Source organism: Muntiacus reevesi, chromosome 15 (genome assembly GCF_963930625.1).
Source record: "Muntiacus reevesi chromosome 15, mMunRee1.1, whole genome shotgun sequence".
Classification (NCBI taxonomy): domain Eukaryota; kingdom Metazoa; phylum Chordata; class Mammalia; order Artiodactyla; family Cervidae; genus Muntiacus; species Muntiacus reevesi.
Window position 1 is genome coordinate 29,445,206 of NC_089263.1, and position 22,231 is coordinate 29,467,436.

Genomic DNA, 22,231 nt, shown 5'->3' on the forward strand with positions numbered 1-22,231 from the left:
ATGAAATTCTACCTTCATGTTTAGTCATTTTAAACAGTACTAGCCACAAGACTCATATTGTTGGTAGTCATGGGCTAAAGGACACAAAGGAAAAAAAAAAAAACAATACAAGATATGTAATACCTGCAACACACCTCAACTATATTTAGATTGTGTATTAAGTACAAGTAAGTAATACACTTACTGTGTATTAAGTAAGATGCTCTACACTACTGATAAATGAATGAAACAAGGTTATTTAACAAAAGTTAAATTATAAAGTCTATGAATCAGAGATGAACAAAGCCAAGGTCCTTTAAAAAATGGAGAATGGCTGTATATATATTAACATATCTAAAGAAAAAGCCTGTCAATCTGAGGAGCTGTTGGTCAGCAAAAGAAACCCAGGGAAAAAGAGCACAAGAGACAAACTTTAGCAGTACTCATCTAAGCACTAATAGAGAAGTTATGGGCCAGACTTCAAGCATTATAGTCCTATGTAAGATTATTCCTCTTGTGGAAATGAATGCAACAGGCTAGGGACAAATCCAATTTATAATTTTGTTCCCACTCTAGAGTCCCTAAACAATGTTCTAATTATAAATTTGACTTCCCATGTATAACACAGAGAAAATACCTGACTCACATTAACTCAAGTCTGTGTTAACTACCACTCAAAAATTAATAAACTGGAATGGTTATTTTAGTTATTAGTCTCTACAGGCCCAGTTAGTGTTCATGAGATATGAGAACCCCCTCCCCCCGCGATGCTATGCATGGGGCTTCTCTGGTGGCTCAGAAGGTAAAGAATCTGCCTGCAGTGGTGGGGCTGGGTTCAATTTCTGGGTCGGGAAGTTCCCCTGGAGAAGGAAATGGCTATCCACTCCAGTATTCTTGTCTGGGAAATCCCATAGACAGAGGAGCTTGGCGGGCTACAGTCCATAGCGTCACAAAGAGTCAGACACGACAGAGTGACTCATACACACACACCACACTAGGCATAATTAGGTTTGAAAGCAAGGAGACCAAGAGAAGATCTCCAGGTTGTGATAATACAGTTATATGGTTACACAGTATAGGCTGTGTAAGGCTACTTATTTTATGGCCTAGGTGTACAAACTTTACTGGGTAGTTCATCTTCTTTTTAATTACAAGAGTTTGAAATTTAAATCTTCATATTATTAAAAAATTTCATTTGGCTTTTTAACTGATGTGCTTGATTACATAAGACAGTGGAATAAAGAGATACTGCTGACAAAAGAAAACATTAGTGAAAGGTCAGGAAATCAGATATAGTCCTTGACATAAGCTACCCCTTACATGTAACAGAAAAGTGATTCATTCACAAAACTGGAAAATAGTGCCCAATTCTTCTTTACAATAATTTATTTTTACAGCAACTAGTGAATTGTTTATCTATATAATGATAGCATTAGATCTCAATATTACATTTGTTATTACTACATCTGCTTGTACTGTCTTGGTAGAAATCAGATAAAATGGTTGTATCAGAATGAAGGATGAACAGGTTCTAGATCAAACCTCAAATATTCCCAGTGAAATGTGTTATAAGAATTGCATCACAAAGATCTATAAATGTAAGATTTACACATTTTTTTCTTGATGGCCATAATTAGCTCTATATTTTGAATTTCTATTTAACACATATTGGTTGAGATGCTTTGTAAAAAAGGATGAGGCAGGTGTAAAACTGAGGAAATCAATTTAATGATATTTTTAAGGCTTCTTTTCATAGCCTTCCCCTCATTTGAGCCCTTCCCATTCTAATATTTTATTAGACTAAGAAAATTTTATGAGATTTTTAGAAGCGCTGGTTTTTTATTAACTTAATGAGAGAAGGAAATGTATAAACTAAAAAAGGGCAAAAAAAAAATTCAATACATCTCTGTAGAAAATTACAAATAACTTATTTTCAAATCCAATCTATTATAAACATCTTCCTCATAGAATTTATTTTATCTTAGCTTTGATTACTTGGTATTAAATATCCCTATTTTTCAGTGATAATATTTCCAAATTCTTCTCCATCCTGGCTTTCCTCATCAACATTTTACCAAAAAAAAATTTTTTATTTTAGCATTTATTATATTCCAGGACTTATACTGGATGGAGGCAATTTAAAGACAAATAAGAGGATGCATTTCCTCCAAGGGGCTTATTATTCTATTAGGGAGCAGCATATACACAAATCATTTAAGTGACATAAAGAGTCATAAAGATGTCTGAAACATGTCTGAGTACGTGAGCATATAATTACTAGCTGATATTTAGGGTAATCCTCAAATTGGTGGCTTAATACAAAGAAAGACAAAAGACACTGTTTCATTCACGGCAGCCCTTCTCCATCACTTAAATCTACTACCTTGAAAACATGGCCTCCAAGGTAACAGATTTAAGTAGGAAAAAGATAGGCTGGAGTTTTTCAGGAAACAGTTGTCTGGGGCCAGGTTTGGAAGTGGCCTGAATCCCTTCCCATAACACTCTGTCCCAGAAGTCAATCTCATGGATCCAACCCTATCGACAAGTGGGGCTGGGAAATGTAGAAGACCCCAGAGATATTTATTGAACACTAATAGGCTCTGCCATAGAGTGTAAAATGGAGGCCAGTTAATTCTACTTGGAAAAGCTTTATCGAAAATATAATGCTTGAACTGGGTACCAGATCACTCTATCAGTTTTCCATTGTACATGATGAGAAAACCAAGAGAATCAACTGAAAAAATATTACAAACAATAAAAGAATTTAGCAGAATAGCTGGGCCTCCATTCATTCGAAAGATAATTATTGAACACTTGTTCTAGATTCATGGGAAACATCACTGAATAAAATAAAAATTCTTAAATTTTTAAATTTAAAAAACCATGGAGTTTATAATCGATCTTGGGGAGATAGTAAGTAATAAAGTAAACAAGAGCTATCCTGGTGACTCAGTGATAAAGAATCTGCCTGCCAATGAAAGAGACACAGGTTTGATCCCTGATCTGGGAAGATCGCACATGCCATGGAGTAACTAAGCCTGTGTGCCACAACTAATCAGCCTGTGCTCTAGAGCCCAGGAGCTGCAACTACTGGGCCCATGTGCCACAACCAGTGAAGTCCGCGCACCCTAGAGCCCATGCTCCGCAACAACAGAAGCCACTGCAATGAAAGGCCCACGCACCACAAGTAGAGGGTAGCCTCTGCTCGCCACCACCAGAGAAGAGTCTGTGTAGTAATGAAGATCCAGCACAATCAAAAATAAACAAAAATTATTTTAAAAATAAATTAAAAATCAGATAACATGTTAGTAGATGATAAGAGATGTGGCTAAAGGAAGAGTGGAAATAGTGGTCCAGAAGTTGACAGTGACGAGACAAATGATGTGAGGGAGTTAGCCATAAGGATATCTTGAAGAAGAGCATTCTATCACAGAAGGAAAAACCAGGACATTATCTTAAAGTCAGGAACTTTCTTGGCATTGGGGAATACCAAGGATGCCAGCGTGACTGAAGTAGACTGAACAACAGGAGAGAAATAGGATATGAAGGTAGAGAAATACGACAACCATTTAAGCCTCTGGGTCTGCTCTTTATGTGAGTGAAATGGAAAGTCATTGAAGAGTTTTAAATATAGGAGTAACATGATATTTATTAAGTTTATGTGTAAAACGATTTATATTTGCAGCAAAACATAAAATCTATAGGAAAAAACTAGAGAAATGTGCAAAATTTATATAAAATGTTTTTTAAACACCCCTAAAGGACACAAAAAGGAATTTGAATAAATAAGAAGATATGAAAAAAAAAAGAAGAAAATATGTATTATTCTTGGATAAAAAGACTCAACACTATAAAAATTTTTTTCCTTACATGAATATATCAATTTAATGCAATTAATTAAAAAAATTGCCCATATGTGAATGTATCAATTTAATGCAATTACCCATTCAAAAAAATCCAGAGTTTTTCTTTCTGGACAGATAAATTAATTCTAAAGTTCATATGAAAAAATTAAAAAGCAAGGGTGTTTACGGGTGTGGTGATGCAAAACCTAGACTTACTATATATTAAATCTCACTATAAAGATCCAGCAATTAAAAGAAGTTGCTACCGGCACATGAACAGGCCAAAGGAAAATGAGAGAAATTCCAGAAAGAATTCAAATACTTACATTTGAAACTTAGTATATAACAAAGTTGGCATTTCAAATCAGTAGAGGAATTCAAGCATTTAATAAATACTTACTGAGTACCTATTATGTTTCAGGCACAATTCCAGCAGTAAACATGAGTAAAAGTTCTTGTCCTCATGAGGATGACATTCTAATGGGAATTATGACATTAAATCAATAATGTTGGGAGGACTGGGTAGTTATATTGAAGAAGATAAATCTGGATCATATACATATTCTAAGTAGAATAAATTTTTAATTTTTAAAAAACAACCTGAAACAAACATGGGAAAATTCTTTATAATCTTGGAATAAGAAAGACTTTTCTAAGTATGACTTAAATTTGAAGTTTAAGAAAAAAACAAAAGACTGAAAATTTTGACTGCAGACAAATAAAAGAACTACTGCATGGAAAAGTAAACACCATGGGATAGGTAAAAAGAAACATAATAAACTATAAATAATTATTTTAAATTAATATTATACATAAAAGGCTAACCTCCCAATATAAGACAAGTTCTAGAAATGAAAAGGATCAATAACCCAATTTTTAAAAATAAGCAAATATGTGAACAAATGTTTATCAAAAAAGATAATTAGTATTTAAGCAATGAAAGATGTCTGACTTTACTTATAATTAGGAAAATATAAATGAAAAGAACACTGAGATATTATGGTTTTAGTCTATCATATTTGCAAAAATTCAGAAGTTTGACAACTCTGTTGTAATGGAAACAGTTACTCAAATACATTACTGGTGGGAGTTCAAAATAATATTTTAATCCCCATAGAGAAATATTTGGTGACACCTATTAAAATCACAAAAGTATGTATCCTCAACCCTGAAATCTTACCTCTAGGAATTTACTTTACAGATAAGTAATTTCATACATGTGCAGATTTATACACACAGTTACATACTTCAGCACTGTGTAAGCAGTAACATCCAGTGATGAGTTCAAGGAGCTAAAGAATGAAAAGAAAATCAAACCCAAAGAAAGTGCAAAAAAAGAAATAACGAGCAGATATTAGCCAACACTACTTGTGCTTCGATTTTTCATAACATCTTTGGGCAAGAGGAGTTTGTTTCTCCAATTTCATAGATGAGTCAAATGTGACTCAAAGAAGTGAGGCAAATAGTCCACAAGCATACAGCTTGTATGGGCAAAGACAGTCTCACAGCTATGCTGAAGTCTAGACCCTGTGTTCTTAAACAAAACTCAACACTGTCTGCTGTGAAAATATGTTGTTACATTGTTGTTGTTATTTAGTCGGTAAGTCCTGTCCAATTCTTTTGGACCCCTTGGACTGTATCCCACCAGGCTCCTCTGTCCATGGGATTTCCCAGGCAAGAATACATACTCTATGACTGTTCCAGGCCCAGAAAGTTGCCCTAAGGAAAAAACTGAAAAGAAAACTCCACTACTTATATACAAAGCTGCTTATTCATTCCACAAATATTTGTTGATTGTTCACTATGTGTCAGGAAATATCCTTAAGTAATTTAAAAGGTATAAATGCAGGCGCTAACCTGACAGAGGTGACAGGCAAGTGTCCCATTCCCAGGGCTTGTCCCTAGGTCCTGCCAGAACTGGTAGTCACGTGGAGCCCTCTCCCCAGGGGATGCCCCTTGACTGTTAGGCTCTGTTGGCCAGAGGGGAATGCATTTATTTCCAAGCCTCACAGGTCTGAAACAACAGCAAGGCAGCTGAGGAGACAATAAAGATCCAGGGCAAAGTTAAACAGTAAGGTTCATCTCCTACGCAAAGCCACTCCTTCAAAATTGGGAGAGAGAGCTATCTTGCCTAATACATAGAAAGAAATACAGAGCCAAGTAAAATGAGGAAACAGAGGAATACGTTCCAAATGAAAGAATAAGCTGAACTCCAGGAAAACAAAAAAACCTAAGTGAAATGGCGGTAAGTCATTTACCTACTAAACAGCTAAAAGTAATAGTCATAAAGACACCAAACTTGGAAGAAGAAAGGATAAACACAGAGATAACTTCAACAAAGAAATAGAGAATCTAAGAAAGTACCAAACAGAAGTCAGAGAGCTGAAGAATACAATAAATCAACTAAAAAAAATACACTAGAGGGGTTCAACAGCAGACTAGATGAAGGAGAAATAATCAGTGTTCTAGGGTACAGGACACTCTGTGGGACTCACCAAAACAGAGCAGAAAAAAAAAAAAAAGAAAAGATTTTAAAGAGAAGACAGCTTAAAGGACCAATGGGACAACATCAAATACAATAAAATTTACATCATAGGGGTCTCAGAAGGAGAAGAGCAAGAGAAAAAGGGGCAGAAAGCTTATTCAAAGAAACAATGGCTGAAACTTCCCTAACTTAAGGACACAGACATCAATATTCACGCATATGAATGTCAAATCATTATGCTATACATCTGAAATGAATGGAATGTTGCATGTCAACTATACTTCATTAGAAATGACATCAAGAAGACAAGGCAATTTTTAAAAAAGCATTTATAAGATAATGTTAAACGGAAAAAGTTGACTACTATCTTTGATTTATCCTACATAAAAACAACTGGTCATGAGGCTCAGGCTAAGGGCTGAATTGATGTGAAGTTATGTGATTTGGGATGGGGACTGAGGTAAATTACTGATTTTAAAGTCTCACTGGGGGAAAAAAATCAAAGAAATAAGAAACAAAAATGCAATTGAGAAAAATGAGCAAAGTTTAAAACTGGTGTTGAAAAAAATAATAAATAAACCTCTAGGAAAAAAAGAAAAAACACAAAACATTTATATCAGAAATTAAAAGGTGACCATCACTATAGATACAGACTTTTCAGATGTTTAAAAGGTAATAAGAGAATAATATTGCATAGGAACCTGGAATGTTAGGTCCACGAATCAAGGTAAATTGGACGTGATCAAACAGGAGATGGCAAGAGTGAACACTGACATTTTAGGGATCAGTGAACTAAAACACATGGGAATGGGTGGATTTAATTCAGATGACCACTATATCTACTACTGTGAGCAAGAATCCCTTAGAAGGAATGGTGAAGCCCTTTATAGTCAACAAAAGAGTCTGAGATGCAGTACTTGGTTGTAATCTCAAAAATGACAGAAATGATCTGGATTTATTTCCAGTGCAAACCATTCAACATCACAGTATTCCAAATCTATGCCCCAACCACTGATGCTGAAGAAGATGAAGTTGAATGATTCTATGAAGACCTACAAGACCTCCTAGAACTAACACCAAAAAAGATGCCCTTTTCATCATAGAGGACTGGAATGCAAAAGTAGGAAGTCAAGAGATACCTGGAATAACAGTCTAGTTTGGCCTTGGAGCACAGAATAAAGCAGGGCAAAAGCTAACAGAGTTTTGGCAAGAGAATGCATTGACGCATTGGTCATAGCAAACACCCTCTTCCAACACAAGAGGCGACTCTACACATGAATATCTCCAGGTGGACAATACTGAAATCAGATTGATTACAGTCTTATCAGCCAAAGATGGAAAAGCTCTATACAGTCGGCAAAAACAAGACTGGGAGCTGACTGTGGCTCAGATCATGAGCTCTTTATTACAAAATTCAGGCTCAAACTGAAGAAAGTAGGGAAAACCACTAGGCCATTCATATGACCTAAATCAAATCTCTTATGATAATATGGTAGAGGTGACGAATAGATTCAAGGGATTAGATCTGATACAGAGTGCCTGAAGAACTATGGGCAGAGGTTTGTAACATTGTACAGGAGGCGGTGACCAATACCATTCCCAAGAAAAAGAAATGCAAGGAGGCAAAGTGGTTGTCTGAGGAGGTCTTACAAATAACTGAGAAAAGAAGAGAAGCGAAAGGTAAAGGAGAAAGGGAAAGATAAACCCAATTGAATGCAGAGTTCCAGAGAATAGAAAGGAGAAATAAGAAATCCTTCTTAAGTGAACAATGCAAAGAAACAGAGGAAAACAATAGAATGGGAAAGACTAGAGATCTCTTTAAGAAAATTCGCAATACAAAGGAAACATTTCATGCAAAGAGGGCACAATAAAGGACAAAAATAGCAAGGACTTAACAGAGCAGAGAGATTAAGAAGAGGCGGCAAGAATACACAGAAGAACTGTACAAAAAAGCTCTTAATGACTCAGATAACCACAATGGTGTGATCACTCACCTGGATCCAGACATCCTGGAGTGTGAGGTCAAGTGGGCCTTAGGAAATGTGGCTATGAACAAAGTTAGTGGAGCTGATGGAATTCCAGCTGAGTTATTTAAAATCCTAAAAGATGATGTTCTTAAAGTGCTGTACTCAATTTGCCAGCAAATTTGGAAAACTCAGCAGTGGCCTCAGGACGGGAAAAGGTCAGCTTTTATTCCAATACCAAAGAAAGGCAATGCTAAAGAATAGTAAAATTACCGTACAATTGCACTCATTTCATGAACTAGCAAGATTATGCTCAAAATCTTTCAGGCTAGGCTTCAGCCCTATGTGAACCAAGGACTTACAGATGTATAAGCTGGATTTAGAAAAAGCAGAGGAACCAGAGATCAAATTGCCAACATCCGTTGGATCATAGAAAAAGCAACGGAATTCTAAAAAAACATCTGCTTCATTGACTACACTAAAGCCTTTTACTGTATGGATCACAACAAACTATGGAATATTTTTGAAGAGATGAAATACCAGACCACCTTACCCGCCTCCTGAGAAATCTGTATGCAGGTCAAGAAGCAATAGTTAGAACTGGACATGGAAAAAAGGACTGGTTCAAAATTGGGAAAGGAGTATGTCAAGGCTATATATTGTCACCCTGCTTATTTAACTTATATGCAGATTACATCATCCAAAATGCTGGGCTAGCTGACTTCACAAACTGGAATCAAGATTGCCGGAAGAAATTATCAACAACCTCAGATATGCAGATGATATCACCCTTATGGCAGAAAGCCAAGAGGAACTAAAGAGCCTCTTGATGAAGGTGAAAGAGGAGAGTGAAAAAGCTGGCTTAAAACTCAGCATTCAAAAAACGAAGATCATGGGATCCGATCTCATCACTTCAAGGCAAATAGATGGGAAAAAAGTGGAACTGTCAGATTTCATTTTCCTGGGCTCCAAAATCACTGCGGATAGTGACTGCAGCCACAAAATTAAAAGATGATTGCTCCTTGGAAGAAAAGCTAAGACCAACCTAGACAGTGTATTAAAAAGCAGAGACATCACTTTGCTGACAAGGGTCTGTATAGTCAAAGCTATGGTTTTTCCAGTAATCATGTATGGATGTGAGAGTTGGACCATAAAGGAAGATGAGCACCAAAGAAGTGATGCTTTTGAACTGTGGTGTTGGAGAAGACTCTTCAGAGTCCCTTGGACAGCAAGGAGACCAAAGCAGTCAATCCTAAAGGAAATTAACCCTGAATATTCATTGGAAGGACTGATGCTGAAGCTGAAGCTCCGATACTTTGGCCACCTGATGTGAAGAACTGACTCACTGGAAAAGACCCTGATGCTAGGAAAGATTAAGGGCAAGAGGAAAAGGGCATAACATATACACACTTTTGAACTGTGCTGGAGAAGACTCTCGAGAGTCCTTTGGACTGCAAGGAGTTCACACCAGTCAATCCTATAAGGAAATCAACCTTGATTATTCTCTGGAAGCACTGATGCTGAAGCTGAAGCTCCAATATTTTGGCCATGTGATGTGAAGAACTAACTCATTGAAAAAGACTCTGATTCTGGGAACGATTGAAGGCAAAAGAAGAAGGAGGTGGCAGAGGGTGAAATTGTTAGATAGCATCACTGACTCAATGGACATGAATTTGAGCAAATTCTGGGAGTTAGTGAAGGACAGAGAAGCCTGGCATTCTACAGTCCATGGGGTCACAAACAGTTGTACACAACTTAGCAACTGAACAACAATAACAATATACACATTACTATATAGAAAATGCTGCGCAGTGCTTAGTCGCTCAGTTATGTCTGACTCTTTGCCACCCCATGGACTGTAGCCCGCCAGACTCCTCAGTCCATGGGGATTCTCCAGGCAAGAATACTGGAGTGGGTTGCCATGCCTTCCTCTGGGGGATCTTCCCGACCCAGGGATCGACCCACGTCTCCCACATTGCAGGCAGATTCTTTACCAGCTGAGCCACCAGGGAAGACCAAGAATACTGGAGTGGGTAGTCTATCCCTTCTCCAGGGGATCTTCCCATGCCAGGAATCAAACCAGGATCTCCTGCTCTGCAGGTGGATTCTTTACGGCTGAGCTACCAGGGAAGCCCATATATAAAATAAATACATATTAATAAAGACCTACTATATAGCACAGGGGCTTCCCAGGTGGCTCAGTGAGTCTGAGCCTGCAAGAATCTGCCTGCAATGCAAGAGATGCAAGAGACTCCAGTTCGAACCTTGAGTCGAGAAGATTCCCAGAGAGCCTCAGGAGCCACAGTCCATAGGGTCACAAAGAGTAGGACACAACTGAAGTGACTGAGCATGCACACAGAGCCCAACGGAACTCTACTCAGTACTATGTAATGACCCATGTGGGAAATGAGTCTAAAAAAGTGGGGATATATGTGTATGTATAACTGATTCACTGTGCTAGACAACAGAAAGTAACACAAGATTGTAAATTAACTATACTCCAACTTTAAAGAATAGGGTTTCCCTGGTGGCTCAGTTGGTAAAGAAACCGTCCACAGTGCAGGAGACCTGGGTTCAATCCCTGGGTCTGGAAGATCCCCTAGAGAAGGAAAAGGCAACCCTATCCAGTATTCTGGCCTGGGGGGTTACACTCCACATGGTTACAAGAGTTAGACACGACTTAGCGACTATACCACCATCAATTAAAAAAATAACAACACTGAGCCACTGAATAAAAAAATAATATATGTGACTCCAAACACATGCACACTGACACATCTGAAGCCCAAGTTTCAAAATAATACTTACACTCATTATGTACAATTTATTCTAATATTTTTTTCTGTTCTTTTCATTAATTTTAAGACATGTCAATGAAAATAAACAGAATGTAGGATGGAAAAATAAAAATCATATCCATAAAATTATTAAGGACATGAGAGATTTGAACAGCATATTATAACAAGCCTGATCTAAAGTGTATACATAAAACACGACATGTGTCAGTTAAAGAATCCACAATCTTCTCTTGTAGACACAGACCATTTAAAATTCTGTACATGAATTAGGCTCCAGAGCAAATCTCAGCACTAACAAACTGATATCATGTAGTCCTCAACTTTAAAATATTAGCTTAAAAAAAGAAAATCACTGTGCTAAATAAGCAAATAAAGAAACTAGATAAGAAAAACCAGAGGATGCTGGTTTGAAAGTCCAAATAAGAAGAAAAAAAAATAGAGACAGAAGAAAAAGACCAATGTGTAAGAAAGAGTAAGTTAAATTTGTAAAGCCTACTTGTTTATTGCCATTGTAGTATTTTAAACTATTTTATTAATTTACTTATATATTTCATGCAAGAAAAATATACTGACCACTGATTCAGAGATGAATCAACAATTATTTAAACTGTCATCTACCATGGGCAAGGCAATTTCCTAAATGGTAAGAATAATGGGAGATATTTATTGTAGAATAAAGAAAATGAGTATATATGTGATACAAAATATAAGGCAATAAATTCCACACATTTCTCTGTATAGAGAGGAGATTAATTTTGATGTGTCATAAGATGAGTGATTAGAAAGGAGGCAACCTTGAAATATAAGTAGGATTTGAATATGCATGTACATTTGTGCTCGGTCACAAGACAAGTTCCACTCTTTGCGACCCTATGAACTATAGTCTGCAAGGCTCCTCTGTCCATGGGACTTCCCAGGCAAGTACACTGGAATGAGATGCCAACAGACAGGAAGAAAAGAAAGGGTGAGAAAATGCAAAATGTATCTAACATAAATAGGAAATGGTTCTAGGTAGAACACAGACCAACGAAAAACAGATCACAAAGGTGGTTTGGGGGCAAACAGAAGACATCTCTAAAAGCTACGGCAAAAGGTGAAACTTTATTGTATCCATGGCAGATGGGTAGGTATGAAGGTTGTCACTGAAGTTTTATTTTAGCAGAAGTGGTGATAAGAATTACGGTCCAAGAAAATTGGCTAGGAAACCATTTCTATAGACAAATAAGGTATTAAGAAGGTCTGCTGCTGCTGCTGCTGCTAAGTCGCTTCAGTCGTGTCCAATTCTGTGCGACCCCATATACGGCAGCCCACCAGGCTCCGTTGTCCCTGGGATTCTCCAGGCAAGAACACTGGACTGGGTTGCCATTGCCTTCTCCCAAGAAGGTATGAGCTAACACAGTGATTGTAAGAACACAGAGGGCTAGAAAGATGAGAGACCTACAGCAAAGGCAGAATTATGACCTGACAACCAGACAAGGGTTCAATGACAGTTGAAGATGAATCCGTTTTCTCAGTGACAAGTTGGTCAGATTGTCATTGATAGAAATAGGGAATGCAGGAAATAGTATGAGTTGGGATGGGAAATGAGTTTGCCTTTACATATAGGCAGTATAGCCTATAGGACTGTATTAGAAACATGGTCCTAAAATTAGAAACATTAAGTAAATTAAATTAACAATAAATTAAATAATCAAATAATTAAATTAAATACTTAAACAAATAAATAAATTAGAAACATGGTCCTAAAATTGCCTTCTAATAGACAACTATTTTTATAAAATATGATTTTAAACTTATCTGCCATTCAGTTTCACTGAACCCTTAGTCACTATATTTCTTCCTTTTTTCTCAAGGTCCCTTTGGCTCCTCCTGACTTCACCTTCTTCCAGTATGTTTAAGAGCTCCAGGGTATACCATGCACACTGTGCAGCAAGTGCTAATCTCAAAGAACCTCCTGCGATCACGCAACATGGTGACCTTGCTTCTGTCCTAACCATTATGAATCGTGGGGCATGGTTTCAACTTCTCCTCAATTACTACCACTATTAAAGTCTGAAATTAGGAAGAAACCAGATATACTCTTAAGCCTGGCATGAGTTCCCAGCAAAGCAGCCCATTCTCTTTCATTAGTCACTCTTCGAAAATAAACTAAAAGTGAATCTATATAAAATACAAAAGCAGAATGACAACCTAAGTGCCATGGACTAAACATCTGCCTCCCCCCCACAAAATCATATGTTGAATTTCATAACCCCATATGATGGTATTAGGAGGTAGAGGCTTTGACAGGTGATTAAGTCATGAGGATGGAACCCCTCATGAGTGCGATTAGTGACCTTATGAAAGAGGCTCTAGTGAACTCTCTCTTCCTGCCATGCATGGCATAATCTTCTGTATTTTTCTGAGTATGTTTTATAACCTTTTAAAAAGCAAAAAAACAACAACAAAAAACAACAACCTTAAGTCAAGGGTCAAACAAAAATAATCTGGCCTGTGGTTTGTAATTTGCTTACATCTAGAGGAAGGTCCTCCTCATTCTATCCTATGTTGTCTCTGCAGTCTGATAGCTGGCTCCTTACCAGCCCTTCCTGACAATAAATCTGCTAGTCAAAAGTTATACGCAGGTACATCTGCAAACCAGGAAGCAGCCACTCCCCAGAAACCAACCAGGCTGGCACTCTGATCTCAGACTTCTGGCCTTCAGAACTATGAGAAATAAATTTCTGTTTTTCATAAGCCACTCAGTCTATGGTATTTTGCTCTAGTAGCCTGAACTAAAACACTAGATTTCTTCCTATTTCAATGACTTTCCATATTTCAATACTCTTTAACTCTTTCTTTCCACTTACTCACTTCAGTATAACAGACAGTTAGTATACAGTCAGTTAATTTTTCATTTTCTCCTCCTTTTTCTATTTCCTTAGGTCTCCTCTCCACCTTTTCTCTAAGGTTTTTCTGAGAATGAAACATGGAAATGTAAGTAAAGAAAATGTTCAGTAAAGAAATTTGAGGAGATAATGGAAATATTCCGTATTTTGTGGTGCTGGTGGTTTCACAGGTATAAACATTAGTCAAAATTCATCAGTTATGCACTTACATGAATGTTGTTTATCATACATAGATTATATTTCAGTAAATGGATTTAAAATATAATCTAATGTAAAGCATCTGGAAGGTGAGAAATAATTGCTAATTTGTTCCTCTATGCCCTTCTTTTTTCACCTAAGAGGAAAAATTTACCTATTTTTAAAAATAGTCAGTCACTATTCCTTCCATGAAAACTTCTAAAAACTTCCTGAGATAATTATAAGGTTATTTCTCTGTCTCTCCTCCTCCACACTAAATCCCAACATCCTTCTCTTTTTCTGAAAATTGCTTTTTCCTATTCCTTTATTTAAAAATATCTCTCATTTCAATTAAATAACAAAAACAGAGTAATTGACACACATGCTACAAAATAGCTTTGGATGTCAGCTCTGCTAGAATCTATGAACATTGCTGGTAGTACTATGTTGTTAGTTCACATATTAAAAGAGGTTTACTATACCCCCCTTTAATCCTATTCATCCAAACTCACCTGAATTCAGCTATACAAGTACTCTTTTCAAGCCTTTTATTAATCACTGGCTATAACTATACTCCCAAAGTGAATCATATTCTTTTAAAACAATAAAAGCTAAGACCCTTTCTTTTCAAAATTTGCTCCCACCGTTAGAAAAACTTAACTCTTCATTTTAATATATCAAATGAAGTCTTGGTACCAACACAGTTATCATGAATTTATATATTCTAAATCAAAGCAAAATATCGCATGTAAGATTTTCTTACATTAGTGAATTCTCTAGCTGTTTTGCCAGAATACTAGTATAGACTGTCTTCCCTACTTTGCTAAAATTGTGAAGAGTTTACTAAAATGGATTATTAAAAAATACTAATAGACTTGAAACTACCACTACAATTTTCAAAATAAATGCTTTTGGGATGATTTGTCACTTTGCTTTGTTTTTTAAAACCATAATTCTTTTCTATATAAATATAAAGTGTTCCTCACCCTTTTTCATCTCACCCTTTATTCAATATTTATCACTTCTTAAAGAAGTGAGTAGATAATGAAAAATAAAATTACCCTCTCCCCAGTCCATTTTACTCACCTACAAAACGGGCTGGGAATAGTAGGTATCACATAACAAAGTCCTCCATTCAGGCAGAATGACCTGTGACTAGGACCACAGGGCTCTTCGTGATCTAAAACATATACACAAATAAAAGACAAATTATAGTTTTTCTAACAAAATAAGGGAAAGGACTAAGTATCTTAGATTGAAGTAGTAATTCTAAAAATTAGAATAAAGAACTGTTTATTAAAATGAAGGACTTAGTCTTATTCCTTATTTGATAAGCAGGGACTTCTATCTCTTTGAGGGAAAGAAACTAATCTGTCTTAAGGATATGGCCATTAATTACAATAGAGTTAAAAACTGTATTGCAGAAATAGGGACTGTCTCTAATATATGAAGGGCTTCCCTGGTGGCTCAGTGGTGAAGAATCCATCTGCCAACACAGGAGTCAGAGGTCTGATCCCTGAGTTGGGAAGACCCCCTGGAGAAAAAAAAAATGGCATCCCACTCCAGTATTGTTGCCTGGGAAATTCCGTGGGCAGAGAAGCCGGGTGGGCTACAGTCCATGGATTCAGGGAAGAGGTGGACACACTGAACAATATAGTAGATTAAAAGGAGAAGACCAGTATCTTAAAATAAATAGTGGCTTTTCTCATCCAGTACAGCTATGCTTAGAGTTCTGTCCCAATAGTATATTTAGATTCCTATCTTTCCTTTAAGGTCTCAGATACATTAAAGTCTGAAATTGCTGTGGGAAAAAATTTTAGATTATAAAATAAATTCTGATGTTCAAAATCATCTTTAAGTATTTCTATATATGACAATTTTAACATCAAAAAACAAAAATATCTTAATAGGTTTTGATTTGCAAGGGGACTTTAGGTAATAGCTAGTAACTAGAAAGACATATTTAAAGTCCTCAGTAAAACTGAAAACAGTAATACCATCATATGGGATACAGCAAAAATTTTTGGAATATTAAGGAAATAAATCTCCGTATCTCTCTTCCTTTCTCTCCTCTTTCTCCCTCCTTTCTTCCTTCCTTATCTTTGACGTTTCCGTTATGCATCTTTCTCTGCCTTCCCTTTTTCTCTTGGTACCTATCCCTCCCTTCCAGACTCTAGCTCCTCACTCACTCTTAGAAAAAAATCCCCCCAAAACCATTAGACAGAAAAATTTAGAAACAAACATAGAAGTTATAATGTTATGTGTATAATAAGTTATATATACTATATACTTTAAATATGTCTTTATAATTACTCATTGAGTTATACTACCATAGACTACTATTTATGATTAGAAAAGTCAATTGCTGAATGCTTTATCTTTTGATCCTGAAGGGGGAATTATTTAATACATTGCTTTAAAATTGAACTTTGTTGGTTCCTGATCATTTCTGTGCAGAAAGTGATGTAGAATCTTATGTGAAGAAGAAGATGGCATTGTTCCAATTTGGCATTTTAAAAAATAGCGCACTAATTAAAAAAAAGTTATTTAGCATTTATTTGCCACTAAGATATTAATACCCTTAAGATATAATAACTATCGAACCAGATGTCTTCACTGTCAGAATATGAACTTTTCTTTTATTTTAAATTGTTTCACCCTTACATTACAATTATAAAAATATAAAAATGTAAAGAGGAAAACAGAACTTACAAAGAATTTAAGTGGAAAAAAGGAAAGTAAACCAACCAGAACTAATCTTCTAATTTTTTTCTTTTTTACACAATGTTATGCTTCTTTACTAAAGGAAATCAGTCCTAAATATTCATTGGAAGGACTGATGCTGAAGCAGAAGCTCCAATACTTTGGCAACATGATATTAGAACTGACTTATTGGAAAAGACCCTGATGCTGGGAAAGATTGAAGGCAGGAGGAGAAGGCAACAACAGAGGATGAGATGGTTGGATGGTATCACCGATGCAATGGACATGAGCTTGAGCAAACTCTGGGAGTTGGTGATGGACAGGGAAGCCTGGCGTGCTACAGTCCATGGGTCACAAAGAGTTGGACACAACTGAGCGACTGAACTGAACTGATGCTTCTTTACAACAAAACAACTTTTTCTTTTTTTCAAAACAACTTTTTATAAGATAATTCTTAAAATTTTCCAGGAATAATTTGGCTAACAAATAAAATCCCAGTTGACATTACATTATGTTAGAATTATGGACATCATCACATGCGGTTTTCCATTGAGGGTGGGTGGAGTGTCAACTTTATCACAGAATGCTTCCTGTAGCTGAAATTAATGTCCTTGTTTTTAATAGGATCACAACCAGTTATGACTCAACATCTGGGATTTTATCAGTAAGGAATACTCATCTAACCTGAATCACTATCACTGAATCTATTTGTATTCTGATTTCATTTACTTATTTGTAAAGTTGATAGAAGATTTAGAGTACACCAGAATTAGTCTGTAAAATGCGATAAAATGTAGGTCTAAATAAAATAGTTCCATGCTATAAAGCAAGGTCTTTCAAAACCAAGGTATTTCATATTTCTAGGATAATTGTAGGTGGGAAAAATAGTCTTGTGTTGATACAAATTTCTTTTTTGTTTATATTTCTATGATATAAATTTTTTGACACACATTGACAAAAGTATAAACTTACAAGAAATTACCTGTTGTCATCTTAACTTCTAAATAGTTTCATTCTTGGTCGAAAGTTTAGGGTTGAAAAACAGCACCTAAAATTAATAATTCAGGAAAAATTATCCTCTTTTGATAGCATTACAAAATTTCAAATATTGTAACAATAATATTCTTTTAAATGAAAATAATCAAGCATTTATAGGCTAGGGACAAAATTCTTTGGTTAGAGCATCTATATTTTCAGATACTTATATATCAGTAAAAATATATGAATATATGAAATAATTCATATGAAATAATTTCATAATTTCATATGAATATATGAAATTATATATGAAATAAAAATATATCAAAAAATATCATATATATCAGTTAAAAATATGAACAGGTAAAACTAAAAGATCAATAAACAGTATAAATGCACTAGATACAAATCACTGCCTAAGTAATATAATGCAATCTTAAATCTCTCTCTGAAGAAAAGTCTAATGTTTTACTTTTAATGAAAGTGAAAGTAGCTCAGTTGTGTCTGATTCTTTGTGACCCCACGGACTATACAGTCCATGCAATTCTCCAGGTGAGATTACTGGAGTGGGCCATGTCCTCCACCAGGGGATCTTCCCAACCCTGGGATCAAACCCAGGTCTCCCGCATTGCAGACAGTATCTTTACCAGTTGAACCACAAAGGAAGCCCAAGAATACTGGAGTAGGTAGCCTATCCCTTCTCCAGTAGATCTTCCCAACCCAAGAATCAAACAGGGATCTCCTGCATTGCAGATGGATTTTTTTACCTACTGAGCTATCAGGGAAGCCCAATAAACATTGTTAATTTAGTAGTATACCATATGAGATTCTATATGAAAAATACTAGTCTATAAGCAAAAATGAATGACTTGAAATTGACATTTTAACTTTCTCATAAAGCCTATTTCTAATTTGACTTTTCAAAAGAACAAGTTTCAATTTTTAAGTTTATTAAAAATGACCAAAAGGTTTGCATTTCTACAGAACTTTAAAAATTTTTATAAAAGTACTTTTAAATTTACTGTAGATTACATATTACATTTACCAATCTACATGTACCTTTCTTTTGAAAAAATGTCTAGCGTCTGGCAAAACAAAGGAGCTATGTATTAAGTTATCTGCTATAACAGAAACAAAGGAATTCCAAAAGACATTTGAAAAGATGATAGATTTATACTTACATTATGATTATATGCTCTCATTTTCATTTTATAAAAGAGACTTACTCCTGACTTAAGGAAAAAGACTTTTGTAACAGAAATCTCAGTCAACAACTTCCTATTAACATAGGTGTAATAAGCAAGATCTTCTCTCAAAGCGAGTCACTCTTAAACAGACAAGCAGTGAGAGAGAGAAAGATAGAAATTAAGCCTATTTAATTTGAAATAATCACTGGTTCATTGTATGAGTTTCTTTTTCTAAAGAAACAGGCTTACCTCAATAAAAATTTACATTCATACAAACAATAAATTTTGTTGGATAGGCAGCATTTCAAAAGTTTTTGAATAATGCAGTCTGCAGCAGCTGTGCCTTGCTCTTTATAATCCATCAAAAATCTGATTTATATAGCTGTGGTGTGCAGTGTGGGTGCAGTTGAGAAAGACCAAGGTGTGCACAGAGGTCAGGTATCAGCCAAGGGAACCAGCCCTTTCAGTCCACATGTTCAGAGTTACAAATGGAGCAGAATTTTATTTAGAAAAGAAGTTGTTCTAAGCTGCCTTCTCAAATCACTTTCCAATATTTTCAAGTGATTAAGTAAACCATATTCATTTGGCTCCTAACTTATCTTTGTATGGCTGAATAATTCCATCGTGGTATATAACTTTGTGAAGAAAAGGAATTTTAACACAGAGTTAGTGGACAAGTATTCCACAGATTTTTTTTTTGGTCTGACCCAAACAATATATTTTTAGCATAAACATATAACATCAATATGAGATGTCTAACTAAAGCAAGCACCACCAACAAGACCAAGATGGCATCTCCCTTCTAAGATGTAGGTTTTGCCCAGAATTCTTCATATAGGTAACAGCCCATACCAAGAGTCATTGCTCCCACAACAAAGCCTTGGGCTGCCACACGCATGTGGAGCAGGTGAACAGACATTTTAGTACTTCCCCTGCTCTTCAATCTGTATAATCCATATGCAACAACTGCTGCAAAAGCTGCCATTCCAGTGGGGACAAATGGTGCCTCCAGCTTTTTGGATAAGTTTAGATCCCCGATCTTTATCATATGAAGAAAGAGAAACATCTGTGTCACTTGACATAGTGATTGAAGAATCTTCAGACAACTACAAGACGTTTCAGGTTCCTACCAGCTTCTGAACCTACTCCTGCACCCGCCCTCCATGGATTTTTTTAAATAATTAATTTAATTGGAGGCTAATTACTTTTACAATATTGTTGTGGTTTTTGCCATACATTGACATGAATCAACCACAGGTGTACACGTGTCCCCCGGTCCCAAAGCCCACTCCCACCTCCCTCCCCATCCCATCCCTCTGGGTTGTCCCAGTGTACTGGTTTTGAGTGCCCTGTTTCATGCATCGAACTTGGACTGGTCATCTATCTCAAATATGGCAATATTCACGTTTCAATGCTATTCTCTCAAATCATCTCACCCTCACCTTCTCCCACAGAGTCCAAAAGTCTGTTCTTTTTATCTGTGTCTCTTCTGTTGTCTCTTATATAGGGTCAGTGTTACCATCTTTCTAAATCCCATATATATGCATTAATATACTGTACTGATGTTTTTCTTTCCAACTTACTTCACTCTGTATATAGGCTCCAGTTTCATCAATCTTACTAGAACTGACTCAAATGTGCTTTTTTTAATAGCTGAGTAATATTCCATTTCCATAGGGTTTTTTAAAAAAGGAATTTCCTTACAAAATATATAACATTTACATAAATAATGCTTTGAAGTACTGAGAAAATTAAAAGAATGTAACAGTTACAATACAGCGTACATACAATACCATGTTCAGTTTGAAGTGAATAAGCACTGAACATGACTAATACTGATGGCAATATAACTATCTGCAAACTATAACAAAGCTGTAATACATGCATTAAGGAAAGTTATAAGGTTTAAAATCGTAAATAACTTAATAAAGTAAAGCATAATTTTGTCTAAAATTGAAGTACAGAGTTCTTTAGCAAGTAACTATCTAAAGTGTGCCAACCATTCAGATGGTTTTCTTTTCTAAAACAACTCAGACATGACTACTTGTTTGATGTAAAATGTAGAAGTACATTTGCTCTTTTAAGAAAATATTTAAATAAACTCATAATCCATATTATGAGAAAAACTCTTTACATTACTAAATACTATCTCCCACATTCAAAGGTAACTTTTACATATTACAATCTTATACACACACACATGCAAACATATATATACACATACATAAAATTTTGTTAGCTTACAATGTTTGGATTTTAAAATGACATTTTTTTGAAAAACTTAGTAAATTTGATTTGAACTCTGGAAATATATTGCTGTCCACTAACATGAAAATGACTACTAAGTTGTATGTGAGAGATAATAATCTATGAGTACATTCAGGATATTCAAGATGCTACTTATTGAGAGACCTATCATAGCAGTTTTGGTATTAATAATTTTTCACACAATACAAATAAATTTAACCTTTGAGGCTACATGATTCTAAAGAAGAAGGCTTAACATTTTCAAGTTAACTTTCACTCTAAATAAAAGCCATGATCTTTAAAAATAATGTGTTCATGCATCTATCAATAAATATGTGGTAAGTGACCTGCTATCATTAACAAATGATAGAAATATAAACAATAGCAAGTAATTACAAAAATGTTTTAGGCTGACAATGCAATTCAACCTAATATATTTTCACAGACACCTATTTATGTCATATATTAACACACACAGAAACAAAGCTTAACTATTAAGGAGAATCAGAGAAAGATTCTGAGAGGGAGTTTTATTTGTGCTGAGCCCTGAAGAATGAGTAAGTTTGCTGTTTTCCGATAGAGGTAACAGCATGTTCAAAGGCACAGAAGAAAGAAAATCCTAATGTATTCAAATAACAGCAGATAGATTACAGGTCATGATGTGTTCAGGGTGTGTATGTGATTTTTATAAGAGGAGAGGATGGTGAGGGAAGGAATGGCAAGAACAAGCCTTGTAAAATAAGGAGGGTTCAGACAGTGGACTTTATCTAAAGGGCAATGGGGCTTCTTGGGAAGGTTTTTATTAGCAAAGAAGTGGCATGACCACACCTACATTTTAGAAAATTCATTTTGATAATGGTGTAGAAAATAGACTGCAATCTACAGAGGAACTGCTATCAGAGAAAACCATTTGGAGGCCATTTTAATAATCAAAAATAGTGAAGAAATAAAGTAATGGGAATGAGCATAAAGGAGAGAAT

General features: G+C 35.6%; 1 protein-coding gene and 1 pseudogene across 1 annotated transcript in view; both read right to left on the bottom strand.

Moving 5' to 3' along the window:
- NRG4 (neuregulin 4) overlaps positions 1-22,231 on the bottom strand; it is a 103,252-nt gene that overhangs the window by 48,179 nt on the left and 32,842 nt on the right. Inside the window, exons 3-4 of the mRNA XM_065906982.1 lie at positions 17,822-17,887; positions 15,223-15,316 (exon numbers count right to left, since the gene is read on the bottom strand). Coding sequence (XP_065763054.1) covers positions 15,223-15,316; positions 17,822-17,831 — 104 coding nt within the window. The 5' untranslated portion in view covers positions 17,832-17,887. The remainder of the gene's footprint in view (positions 1-15,222; positions 15,317-17,821; positions 17,888-22,231) is intronic.
- LOC136146948 (HIG1 domain family member 1A, mitochondrial pseudogene) lies at positions 19,807-20,086 on the bottom strand (annotated as a pseudogene).